Below are 14562 nucleotides of genomic sequence, written 5' to 3'. Positions count from 1 at the left end.
GATTTCAGCTTTATTATCAAAATTGATAACAGAATTCCATAATTCCATTCTCAACAAAAGGAAGGTAACGTAAATACTTCGCCCGAAACTTTCACCTCAAGAGCTTTTCTGTTTGACGCACGAGTTTACAAATTTGTATCGAAATGTCGAATTTTGTGGTTGAAGAAATGTTTGCGTGATTATTTGAATTTGTGTAGAAAGTTTTGCACGGTATCCGGTTATATGATTTCAAATTGATCAATGGATTTAATTAATTTAAATATGTTTCTAATCTAACGTGGTAAGTGTACACTATTTAACTGGACCTATTCTAAGCACTCTTAGAGCCTGTTTCATAATATCCAAGTAAGGTATTGAATAGCTCATTAACAAATAAATTAACTGGCAGATAACATAAATTAAATTAAATATTCGTTTCAAGATACAATACATAAACTAAGATACTATACCTACTACTGAATTATATTAATTGATTTTTTTCTAACTACAAAAAGTAATCTTTGTTATAATATAGAATTTCTTATACAAATTAGAGGGTAAAATACTATTATCAATAAAATATAATTTTTTACTATACAAATCCAACAATGAGTACTAAAAGTAATAAGTGTATATTGTGAATTTGAGTTATTAAATTGTGTTTGTTTGATTTCAGATTTCCTCCCGCAACCTTCTCTGTCAGGTAAGTGTGACATAAAATACCCCTACTTTTTATTGAATACATAAAAATAATCTTCCACCCTGGAATACTTCTACAAATATAGATTGTGCCATTCACGACGACGCGTGCCTTGACTCGTATGTCATGTTATTAAAGGTTAGATTTGACAAATCTGCGCGTCATCGTGGATGACACAAACTGCAGAGACACTTATGTATCTACAGTTCGCTCTCAAAAGTATCATTTGAAGTCATTTTCTAATAACTTATCAAAAAGAGATATGTCGCTACACCTGTGGGAGATACATTTGACTGACTGTTTGTTGTAGGATCGGCTACCTGGTGAATTAAATCGGAAATCTCGATTTTACATTCATTTTCCGCGTCAATGACTAGGGGACTCCTGTGCTGCCACAGCTTTATGTAAAATGATGAATTTAGTTATTATAATTAAATGCGTATGGCTATGAACATGCTGCTCTAAGTTGCCAGGACTTTGACTAGAGGCAGGTTCGGACTGTAATTTTATGCTTAATTAAATTAAATCATATGTATTCGGGGTGGATGTCAATAACCTGAAAGACATGTATTTTGACATGGTATTACAACATTTTTTCTAAAACTTCAATTTCGTTCAATATCTTTTTATAAACAGCGCCTGTAATCGAGCTGCGTTCATTACTATTGACAAGGGACAGCAAGCGGCGTATGACGTTTGATTGATTATGTTATGAATCCTAATTCAGGATGAGATTGCTTAGATTTTAAAGGAAGATCTGAAATAAGCGTTTTATGTGTAAAATTTATAATACAATATGTATCTCACCATAGGATGAGTAGAATCGAGCCCTGCATTTAAAGCCCTATGATAGGAAACACCCGGTTTATATATATAATATATATATATATATATATATATATATTTCAGAGGGTTCAATTCATAGTTGTTAGTAGCAATAAGACTTAAATTTCTATATTAGTACCTAACTAGTGCACTACCTAACCCATCTCCCTGCCACTACGGCTAGAAAACTGGTGGCCAACATAGAGGTCGTTCACATGCGCGTCGGCGAACATGCTCGACATGGTGAAATATCGCGGCAGCCGCAATAGGGCGCGTAGCCAACGTGCCAATCGTTAACGCTCCGTAGCGAACGAAACACAACTGTCACTGACGCACTAATATGGAAGAGTGATAGAGAGAGATTGGAGAACGATTGGCACGTTGGCTAAGCACACAGTAACTTCAAGGCGTCGTTGTACTGTACACGCATGGCATTCAATGTACGCTGCGTGTATTGACCACAGGCTGCAGGCGTACAGCGAAGAATACTGTATGCTTGAAAAAGTGTTAAAAAAACACTTGCGCTGTACACCTGCTGAACTTGCGGGCGGTCATATTGGCAACTAATGCCCTGCGCTCACGTTCTATGTCCGCGTTATCACGCAAATGTTGGTCTTGCTTAAGTTAGTCGATGTCTCCGAGTGTAGTTGTAGTAGGTGTATCATACGGCAAAGCTAAATTGGTAACGGTAATGACAAGAAGAACGACAGGATTTTTTTTAATAATCAAAGATATATGTTAGGACATATCTGTTACATCAAATTGACTGCGGTCGGGCAACGCCGCTCATTGTATCGTGATATTCATAAAAAACTCCTAGGCGATGTTTAGCAACGTCAGAGTTTGCTACACAAACTGAAAAATATAGATCCACTAAGCACTCCACCTCGTTCAACGCCACGTCTCATACTGCACATAACATTATTAAAAACTGCATAAAAGATGATAAATCCGAAATGCTCCCGTTCGATTTAGCGAAGGAAATGAAAACCGCTCTTTTGCCAATGTTCGATATTTTTCCATTGAGATTGGTAGCAGTGAAAGCTTGAAAGCTGTCTCAATCTACCAGGAATTGTGGAGTATCAGAAACCATAGACAGATTTAGTACAAATAAACTGTTCTTTATTTAGGTTAAGACAAACAATTTGTAGATGTATGTAAAAAATGTTGCATGACTTCTAAATATGAGATAAAAAAACGCCAGAATATTTTTTCTCTCAAATTGCTTATTGTTTGTATGATTTGTAAAGTTATACGTGTAATAACTCCCATATCCATATGGTTGTTTACTGTCAATAACCTTTCAATGCCCCGGAGACAAAATACTTTTATGTTTGTTGTTTGGTTAACCCTAAACAATATTGAAAGATTCTTTCCCAAAAAAAATATTTGTACAAAAGTACTCTTAATACAACAAGTAGGTTATTATGATAAATGTTTTCAAGTATAAGTACCTGTGTGATCTGATCACGGTTCAGTTGTTTTCTGGTCATCAGTCCGAATAGCTAAATATATTTGCTAGTCCCCTAGGGTTTGAAATTGAAATGAGGCTAAAGGTATTACGGTAAAAAATTCCTGAAAATTTAATGAAATTAACTACATAGAATAATTTAAATTTAAGTTTTCTTACAATCCAATATTAATATGGTTTTTAATATGGTTTTGGCTTATGGCGAAATGCAGATACAGATTATAAACTTAGTCATGTCCCGTATCTATGTATGTACAGCCAGTTCTCTAACATACGCAGCTAGTAACGCGGGTACATACATATGTTGGGACACTTCGTGTACGATCGTGTAGTACATGATCTGTAATGTTATAACGAGATCAGTTACATCAATTTTATTTAGTTAACTATGAATTGAAGTACGTACCTAAAGTAAAACAGTATCGATTTCATAAGTATAGTCGGCCTAGGTATTTTTCTACTACTACAAAATTATAGTTAGGCCCTCCCACAAAAATATCTACATACACATAAAATTTACGTTAGATTGCGATAAAAAAAAGGTTTTAAACCAAATAATTTTCATAGCATAGGCAGGTACTTACATTCGAACTTAAATATATATCAAACATTTGCTAAAGATATGGATTAGATATATCAGTGTCAAAAGTGACGTTTCTTCAAACAAAAACAGCTCTTTTGACAGTGACATATCCAATCCATCTCCTTCTTTTTCTTTCCCTATTCCCTTTATTTGGGGTCGGGTCTCCTCACTCTTCTGCGCCAAGTTACTCTGTTTTGGGTTGTCTCTTTTGACATCTGGGACCGATTGCGGTCTCTTTCTATGTTTGACCACTAGGTCAACGGACGGGCCTCTCTTACGTTCCGGAATTTTTAATGCGACCCTGATGACATGATCATCACCACGCCTGTTCACGTGGCCGTACCACTTAAGACGATTTTCGGTGAGTTTTTCGGTGATTGGTGCGACTTTAAAGTTCCCACGTATATACTCGTTCTGACATATCCAATCCATATCGTATCTTTAGGAAATTTTTGACGTACCTTAAAGTTCGAATCGGGCTGATAACACATTTACCGACCTTATTGTGTAAGCTCTCAGATGTACGTTAAGTAGGATTTGTGTACAATCCGTAACGTACCTTGAGCAAGCAAGTTAATAGCTAGTACTTCACTCCTCTTCACTCTTTCTGCGCCATTGTGTTCCAAGTACTCATGTCATTCATGAGCTGTCGTTACTCGGGTTTATTTACTTCGCTTTAATTTGAAATATAAATTGTCAATTCAGGATGATTAGGAATTTAAGCAATGTAATTGAAACACATGCGGATGATTGAAGATTTGACTGAAAATTGTGTAACAAATATTGCGCGAATTAAACTGTTTTACACGACTAAAAATAAGGAGACTTCTTAGACAAAACGCTTGACAGATTTTGACATCTACGCTAAATAGGTACCTACTTGATAAGGTACTTTGCCTGCATATTTATATTTCTTTAATGTATTTTACTTTTTCGCAAATAATTTCTTACTGTACGAGAATTTTTGTTTAATACCGAAGTGTTGTGTAAGCAAAGCTACTAAAGCAAATGATAATTTAAGACCACAATGCAACGACGGTAACCACAATAGTAGAGCGAGTATAATTTATAAACTTTGTTGTTCTCTTTTTATTGAAATTATATCTACAAGATTGGTAAACTGTCTAGTACCAGAAGTGAAAAGCTACCCAAATAATGTGCCTTAAAGTGAAATGTACGAATTCTTCAAGCAAACACTCTAAATTCGATTTCTACGAATCCTAGCACGTTGTTGAATTACCCTGGGAATCGGGCCAAATAGTGCACAGACTTTGAACATCTTACTGGGATTTTGAGACCGTGGAGAGAAGGGAGGATATTGCAATATCGTACCTATTATGTAATAGGGTTTCCAAATAGCAATAGTTGTGTCGCAAGGGAGGAAAAGGAGGACATGCGTGCCGCGTGTAAAATTGACAAAATTGGCAAACACGCGGGATGGAATGTCCTACGATTCCTCCCGTGGTGTGCATACAATTTTTTTGCTCGACGGAGGCGGAAAGCGGCAACTTCCCTTAAGCGCAGCGGGAGCAAAGTTTACGCTTTGCGCCCGGAGGGCAGAAAAATATTTTGTTTCCCATTTCCCGATTAACATATTTTTATATATGAAAATACCCAAATCTAAAACTCTTTTAAAATTCTAACCCCCTTATTCATAAAAAAATTCGGGCCTGATTTAGTTAAATTATGTTTTATCCCTTTTTTACAAATACTTAAGTCAAACTAACAGATAAAGACAAACGATTCATAGCTAATTCAGGCGTAACGCGCTTATGAATAACGCCATAAGTGCATAAATACCTACGCTAAATTTCGACGAGATATCTTTAGATATTTTTAAGTTAAGGAGTAAAAATTTGCTCATAAATGTTCCGTGTAATCAAGTGCGGTGCTTAGGTACTCATTTATTTTATTTATATTCAAATTTTATGATTGTCTCGATCACCTTGAATAACATTATTATGTTACATCATAGCCTTCTATTAGACCGATGATCGCCGCTTTTCAAAAAACAGGCCTACGTGCCAGTGACAGTAGCTATCAGCGTGGAAGTCGGATCTGCATGTTTTAACTAGTTTTTGACTAGAATCTTTACTGGAAGCTACGCATCCATTTTTGCCTCACTCGTGCCGCCAATAGGCATTTTACCACTGAAAACTTTGACCCCTGTCCTCGCGTTTTCTTTTATAAAAATAAACATTTCTATGCATAAAATTATATGCAGTTTTATTAGGCAGGAGTCCGGTTTTTTACCCCACAGCCCAGTTGGTATTTAGTCCATCATTTTCACCCGGTATCCTAGTTCATTTTTGATTCCATCAACTCTCAGTAGTCCTTACACCCTGGCGATTGCTGCTTCTGCGTGCGTCCCATGATATTGGCAAGAACAGCATCCGCTCAGTATATCCTTTACATTTCATTTAAGTGTCAACAGGGACTCTACGTGTTGGTTTCGGCTCTGTGTCGACATAGGAAACCATTTTTATGCAGATAATAGCGAGTTTATTTTTCCGGTTAACCAATTCAGCGCTAAAAACGTAGCGCTACTACCGTAGCTCAGCGGTGAATGTGTTAATATTAGAAGATACTTTGAGTCGCCTGATAAAAGCCTCACGGCCCTATTCGAATACTGAGATACGATAACGATAAATTCTCATTTAGTTATCGTTTGTATGTCGTATAACTGACAGAAGCAGCTCGATTCGGGCAATCAATGTCACTTTGATGTTAGAAATATCGTAGATGTTAGATCTTATTGGGATCACAGTGGAATCGAAATAAATGTAAATTTTGACATGTCATTTAGTTATCGATCTTTTAAACATCTTTCCAAAATCTTAAACGTGTCTTAATCTTTCTTCGAATCGGGCCGTCAGACGACTTATTGTAAATACGCCCTAAGTATTTAGCCCGTGTCGTCACGGTCTCTGCGTGAGAGCTCTTTGATTAGCCGACGCAAATTGCCGTCACCTCCGGATTTTATGACCACGTGCGCTTTATTACCTTTATTACTTTCGATCATATTGTTTCTTTTATTCTCCTCGTAAATGCGAGTGACGTAATTATGTTAAGAACCTATGTGGTGTACGGATTTTGGACGCACATTTATTTTCGTAAGAATTTGTTCTTGTGATAATTCTACGAAGTATTTTTTAATTGATCAGTTTTATTATTATTCTAGTTACCTTTTAGTTTGCTGCGTCTTATTGCCTTTTCTTCTCTGGATGTTGACATTATGGAAAATATTTTTACATAATTTGATATAGATTCACAATAGCTATGCTCCTACGTTTGATTTATTTAGATTTTTCGATTAACGTAAGAATAAGGAGCAAGAAACAGTTTTAGTAAAAAAAAAAATTAAATGCTTTTATCTCTTTTAATAACTGAAAATTTCAATCGAACAAATGAATCAAACGTAGGATCATAGCTGTGTTCGATTTAAAACAAATTGTGTCAATAGTCATTTATACAACAAGAGAGCAAAGTTTGATATTTCTTCGAGTGCTTGTTTTGAGTCCCGTGCAAGCGAAAGATTCTATAATAGATCAAATTTAGAATCTTGAGCGTAGTAAGGGACTCAAAAGCGCACGAGATGTAAATAACTTTGATCTCGTGTAGTACACAAAATTTTTCACGTCAGTCAGCCATCAAAAAATACAACCTGAAAAAATGTAATCCAGACGCACGGATCACTATTTCACTCATGTTTTCTGAAGGTATTCTAACAATTAACTTTAATTACCGTAATAAAACTAAACGAAAGAAATTTCAATAAATTAAGACGAAAATAATGAATTAAGTAACGAACATCAATTGACAGTTCAATCGAGAACTTTTTTTGTAAAAAAAACTTTGTAAGATACGGTCCGAATTGCGGATACTACTATTTGTCAACTATAGTAGAGATCGTTAAAATTAGTTAAGTATAATTATTTACTGCGTAACAATTGCGTAAATTTGTATAAGTTCATTGTTTTGATTGTATAATAAAATACGCAAAATATGGTGTTTTTATTAAATTTTAAACTTTTATTTCATTAATTAATTATTACGAATGAAGACTCGTAGGGTGTTTTGGAACGATGCGGTCTGACTTATTTCGGAGGTCTATTATAAACCGTCAATATACCGTTTAATTACGTATGCACTTTTTGTCTCTTTCTTTTTGCTAATGACGTGAAAGGGACAAAGACAATAGAATCCAAATATTTCGAACTTGTATTAGGCCCCGCACGTTGAAAATAAATGACGTTCGAATCTAAAGGTCACTTGAATGTTATTTTGTCTCACTCGGTGAGCAAAATGCGATTTTGCTCACTGTTTTTAAGCAGCAAATTACCCTTGTTCGAGCTGCTGACGTGAAAAATATTTTCACTAATGTTAATATCCAGAGAGGAAAATGAGGACTACGTTTGTATAAAAAGGCGATTCCGCGCGGGTCCTCCATTTTCGTCTTAAAGAAAAACTCGTTGAGCGATGATTCGATAAAGTGATAATGAAAAGGAAAAGAATTGGGATGAGAAAGAAGAAAATTATGTACACAGAAAAATAATCACAGTAATTTTTTTAAAGGATGAAGGTTATAATTATAGTTGTGCCGTTCTCGAGAATGTTCTCCGTTTTGTATGGGGAATGTCCTCGCGCGAGAACATTCCACATAGTTGAATGTGTCGGTACAGGTGACCCAAAAATATATCGACGTTCTTATTTATTGCGGCATGTTGTTGATAATCTAAACTAATGTTTCATGTATAATATCAAAACTATATAAATAAAAGTAATGAGCACAACATACAGTCAGCAGTGTGTGACAACATGCATGGACGTCCACCGGGCTAACATTGGGTTGTCCCAGCGGTTAGCAAGCACGCTCAAGATGCGATTGGGACTGCCGCGCACACGGGACATGAGCGAGGCACACCTTTTCCTAATGACGGCCGCAAAGCCGTTTGGCCTCTCTTCGGCAACATGCCAGACCTGCTACACGGCCCGATTCGAAGAATGATTAAGCCACGTTTAAGATCTTGGAAAGATCGATAACGCAACGACATGTCAAAATTAAGGTATTTTTCGATTCCGATATGATTCCATAAGATCTATCTACGATATTTCTAACGTCAAAGTGATATAGGTTGCCCGAATCGAGCTGCTTCTGTCAATTATACGACATACAAACGATAACTAAATGAGTACTTATCGTTATCGTATCTCATTCTTCGAATAGGGCCGTGAGGCTTTTATCAGGCGACTCAAAGTATCTTTTAATATTAACACACTTCTAACATTAACTGCTTCTGTCAATTATGCGACATACGAACGATATCTAAATGAGAACATATCTGAACCAGAACTTATCGTTATCGTATCTCATTCTTCGAATCGGGCCCACAGTGTCGCGGCAACCCCATCAGCACCCGGAACGCATTATTTGCTGTACGCTCTTTGCGTATAATTGACCCACAGGCTGCACGAGTAGAAAGAAAGATACACAGAAGGCTTTAAAGAGAATCTTAAGTTTTCTGTGCAACATATTGCATCGAACGACCAGCGACCTTCGTTCAACGTCCAAGTTGTCTTTTAAGTCTAAATGATCATAGTTTTAATTTTGATAATGACATTTTGTAAAAAAACATATAAGTAAGAAAAATATTCATAGAAAATATTTGTCAACATATTTTTGGAGGCCACCCCGTAATTTGAAAGCAGTTTTCGTGGTTCGCGTAAATGTCGATGACCATGAAATATAAAGCTTGTATAATAAATTTTATTTGGAAGACTAAAAATAAGGGATTAATTACAAAGATTAAAGACACTTACTTATTAAAATTTCTTAAGTACCCTTTTTATTATTCTATTTAAAAACAGTTCCCAGAAGAAAAGTACTTCGTGTTTTATTGAAATTTCAAGTAACAGCTTGGTACTTACTCACAAATGGGTACCTTTAATTGCCTATTCAAAGCTTTGGCTATTTATTGCATTAAACGGTTCATCGTTTGGTCCGGAGGTGCCTGTTGAGTTACATATCATTTTCTACTCAAGAGCTACAAAAGGTTACGTTAATGTATTAAAAGGAAGTAATAAACAATAACATCGGTCTACTCGTATTCGTAACAGCGTGAATCCGCTTACGTCAGGTCACAAAGCCTTGACTCTCGACCTCCGGTCATTACATAAATTCGTCCTGAACGAGACTGAAAATTACATTAACAGAACCCTCATTCTGTTTGAATCACTGCCCTAAATCACCTCTAGAAACTGCTTTATGCGCGATACCGACGTCGGTGTTAAATGGATAAGACTAGTCACCAATTAGTCCAATTTTTCTAAGTACCAGAGTGCAGAGAGAGAGAAAAAGAGAGAGTGAGAGAGATAGTGCAGCAGTTTCATTCGGCTGATTGTAGTTTGTATTTAATGGTTTGAATGGTGACGTGTGGTCATGTTGAGTTTTAGATAGATAGATATACCTGTATAAAGTGTATAAACTGTATTTGTTTGCCACAATATATACAAAAATTACATACATACATGTAAAAAAATATGTGTGCGTCGCAGCAAAAGAAAAGGGCTCAGTGTAACACTTTTCACCCTTATAGGGAGAAGCACTGATATTCTGTGAAGACCAAATAATTCCAAGTTTTCTATTTTACTTCTACAATTTCGGTATTGACTTTATACTAAAAGTCGTTCAGTAAAACTTACATATATACCTCACGAGGTAAGCTGAGGCGTTTAACAAACACTATGTTTATTGTCTATGGATTCCGCAATTTCCAATCATTTAAATTAAGAAGAGTTTTTGAGCAATCTACTTCTTGCAACGTCCCATTGACGGAAGTCGAAATCTTCTTCTTTTCGTGTCGAGGTTCCTTTTTTTATACGATGGAAGCCCAATATGCAGCAGTGTTGACAGCCCCGGCTGTTGCGTCCCTCAGATCCAGCTCCGAGCAGTGATGCGGGATTGCGGGGCACGCCATTAGATGTGCCATGGTTTGCGTTGCTGTGTCGCAGGTACATTGACGCAAGTCGAAATAGTTATGCACTATAGAATTGAAGCAGTAGTAAAGGCGTCTTTGAATCATGTAAAATTAAAGAAGAGCGGTTTTCAACTCATCATTACTTCAGCAAATAAATACAAAGAATTGTATAATTATAACAGTAGGCGCGGAAAACACCCGACGTTTGAATTAAATAATAAGCGTCGGCTTAACTGCGGGAAGGGCGTCGTTATTAATGTACATAGGGTATGTCCTCATTATTCTCACATACACACAACAAACGGGCGTGTTGTTGTAATTTTGTTACGAAAATTTAATCCACGCACCGCAGAATTGTGGTCACAAGGATACAGAGCCATGGCGTACAGTCACGGTCATAAACAAACATGGAAGGGGACACCAGTAGACTAGTCATAGTAGCAGAGTTTAAACATATTATTAAAAATGTTTTACGCAAAAAAATATAAGAAATTAAAGAATCAGATGGCCGGACGACCTGTACGCTTTTTTAGCATCTGGCGAGAAAATGCACTAAGTCGCGACGATTGTCGCAAAATAGAGGCGGTCTACAGCAGCAATCGGATGGAGTACTTCACTATAGTCATTCTTATGCGACCAATAACTGTATCTTATAACTTATACTAATACCATCCAAAGGAAGTTCGGTATTCACTTGGTTACCTCATGGCATACATATTATACTACACATTTTTTTCGCAAGCAAGCGCCATCTGACCGCCCAAGAAAATACTAGATTCCTCAAAGTTTTTAATCATTGAAAAGGTACTGGAAAAATATCAAACGTTATCTTTACAAAACACTCTAGTGAATATATTCGAACGTATCTCAAACTGGAATTCCGGTTTAGGTAGGTCAGTATATTCTCGGTTTTTTAACGTGCCTAGGTAGACTCTATATCACACACACATTAGGCCCCTGCCTGAAGAAATTAGCATCAAATTTATAACAAAATTACTCAGAATAAATCTATTAAATCATATTTCAATTTGGTAGCGAGAAATATGTTTATACATTTCAGTCTTCACGACCTTATTTTCAAATATGCATTTTATAATAAAAAAGAATTCGTTACGTGTGCTCTTTTGCTCTAAAACACAGCTACATTTGAGCAAGGAAGATGCACTGTGTGTATAATGAATTGGTATTCGTTAGTACTGAGTTTTAGCTTCTGAATAAGGCACAGGCGGACTCAGCGTTGCCATTCATCAGTAGGTACATTAATTTAAACCTCGGCGTTTGTAATAAATTCACACGCTACGAAATTATACACGGAGTTGAAATGGCAAATATGACTAACGGTAATTTGATAAAGGCCGATTGCTGTTTCAGTGTTAAGAGGAAAGGGCTGCTGCTTCTCCATACAAATATAGTCCCCGTTTTCCTCTCTGGATCAATATCCAGTATATATATATAAATTCCATAAAAAAACATATTTTGAAAATCGGTTCAGAAATGACGGCGGAGTTATGTAACAAACATTAAACAAAAACAGAAAAAAAATGTCAATGACATTATAAAAAATACTTATACATAATTTGATGTATATTAACCATAGCTATACCCCTACGTATGACATTTTTAATTTTTTTGAAAATTGAAAATATTAGAAGCAAAACCAATTTTTAAATGCTCCTAACTCTTATAATAATAAAACATTCTAAAATAATACAACAATTGCGTGAAAATATTTTCAATTATGTTAATATCTAAAGAGGAAAATGAATATTACGTTTGTATGTAAACGCGATATCGCACTTTGTCTTAAAACGTAATTAACGTTATGTTACTTAAGAAAACGTTTGCGATAAAACGTTAAAGTTAACCGTTGATTGATGAAGGTCTCGCAAAATTTATGATCAGATAAAGGAGTTAACGTATTTCTTCATTTATCTTTCATTTGGGAGCTCAGCAAATACTCGACCCATGCCTGAAACAATTAAACAACAATCTGGCTTGGTATGAGGTCGCGGGTTCTAGAAGTCAAGATAAGCTCGGGTCGGTGTAAAAGATGTTTAATTAGATCAAAATACGATTTATATTACTTGCTGATAATATGAGTATCATGACTTGACTCATTTTCATTCAGGCATTTTTTGCAAGCATTATGAAATAATAGCACATTACGATACAAGTGCGTAAAATGGTTTCCGTAACGGGTGGCGATAAATTAAAACATGACCGAAGGGAGTCATTTAAATCAACACAACCAATTACCTATTCGCACATGTATCCTACAACGTTTTACAGTACATATGGCTATAGCCCTTTAAATTTTCGACATAGTTACGATATGTGCTAAATTATCGCACTAGTGCGGTAAAGTAGCATCATATGTGTTGTAAAACTAAATATATTTGCTCAAAAAGTGGTCTTTACATAGCTGTATAGCGTTCGCAAAGTTGTCTTTGTGAACTAGTGCTTTTTACTTTTTCAACTTTTTCAAAATATCTGACCGTAATCCATACGTATACGTCCACACTGAAGGGTTTGGATGTCTAAAAACTTTATTTTGTATTTAGTTCACCATTACAAGTTTATTACGTTCTTTTCTCTCTTCTTCCTCGCGTTGTCCCAGCATTTTGCCACGGCTCATGGGAGCCTGGGGTCCGCTTGACAACTAATCCCCAGAATTGGCGTAGGCACTAGTTTTTACGAAAGCGACTGCCATCTGACCTGCAACCCAGAGGGTAAACTAGGCCTTATTGGGATTAGTCCGGTTTCCTCACGATGTTTTCCTTCACCGAAAAGCGACTGGTAAATATCAAATGACATGTCGTACATAAGTTCCAAAAAACTCATTGGCACAAGCCGAGGTTTGAACCCGCAACCTCCGGATTGAAAGCGCTCTTACCGCTAAGCCACCAGCGCTACACGTTTATTACGTCCTAAAAATATTATTACACGATGTAAATTTAATATTCATCTGTTAATAAATTATACAAAATAAATGTTATGTAATACAATATTTCACTAAAACATTTTTTAATTATTGGCTGAATGAAACTATCATTACCACGTTTTGGTTGTCATTGACAGAAGAAAAAAAAATTAAAAAGTAAAACCGGCGCCCGCCATTTTCAATATTTTCACTTAAAATTTAATTGTATTAAAATAATTTAACTTAAATTGATACTGTGTGAGTGTTTTTGTGTGAAATGAATTGTTGTGTTTCATTTTTCCAATGTAAATCATCGCTGGACATAGTGTATAGTGATGAATTATCAATATCATTCAAGTTCAAGAGAAAATTCGTAACTGTAAGGTCTGTAACTGTCTGTCTGCCACGTAACCAATATTTGTTTTATTTTTCGCAAATGTATTAAAACGTCGTTGAATGTTCGCCTACGGATCATTAAAGATATCTCGGGACTCGTAAAACACACTTTGCACACTTGTATTGATATGCACTATAACTCTATCAGACAGCATCAATAGTAGCGGATGAAACAACTCACCAAAAGTATCTGCCACCCTGAAATACTTTTCTAAATAGAAAATTATCTATACAGTTTGCCTTCAAAAGTATTTATTACTATCTAATTGTTCTACATAAAGATAAAGATAGTTTATTATTCAAGTAGACATATTACAATGCGCTTATGAACGTCAAATAAAGCTACACCGGCTCTAACCCTACACCTCTGACCCGTAAAGATTTAAATTCCCCCTCAATTGGAGGAGGTTATCCCACTATGGACCGGCAAGAAACTCGGCGGGACACATATTTTCAAAACATTACATCTTATAATTAACATGCATTAAATAAGAAAAAATACAATTTAGTTTAGGTACTATAGAAATCATGCAATTACATACAGTAGCTACTTTTCATTATAGAATTTGATAAAAAAAATGTCATTGCATATCATACTAATCGTTAGGTCTTTCAGAAAGCATATCGAATTCTTATAAAGGGAAAAGAAAAGTAAAATTGATAAAGCAATGATAATTTACATTATATAAATCTGACAGATTGCTATAAAGA

At 35.7% G+C, this 14562-nt stretch overlaps 1 protein-coding gene across 1 annotated transcript in view; it reads left to right on the top strand.

Moving 5' to 3' along the window:
• The window catches only part of LOC133520427 (short neuropeptide F), a 108998-nt gene that overhangs the window by 44433 nt on the left and 50003 nt on the right, over positions 1–14562 (top strand). The window contains exon 2 of the mRNA XM_061854826.1: positions 656–682. Coding sequence (XP_061710810.1) covers positions 656–682 — 27 coding nt within the window. The remainder of the gene's footprint in view (positions 1–655; positions 683–14562) is intronic.

The sequence above is a fragment of the Cydia pomonella genome, chromosome 8 (genome assembly GCF_033807575.1).
Source record: "Cydia pomonella isolate Wapato2018A chromosome 8, ilCydPomo1, whole genome shotgun sequence".
Taxonomy (NCBI): domain Eukaryota; kingdom Metazoa; phylum Arthropoda; class Insecta; order Lepidoptera; family Tortricidae; genus Cydia; species Cydia pomonella.
The sequence above is the reverse complement of the archived record's forward strand: the minus strand, read 5'-3'. Positions and strand labels throughout refer to the sequence as shown.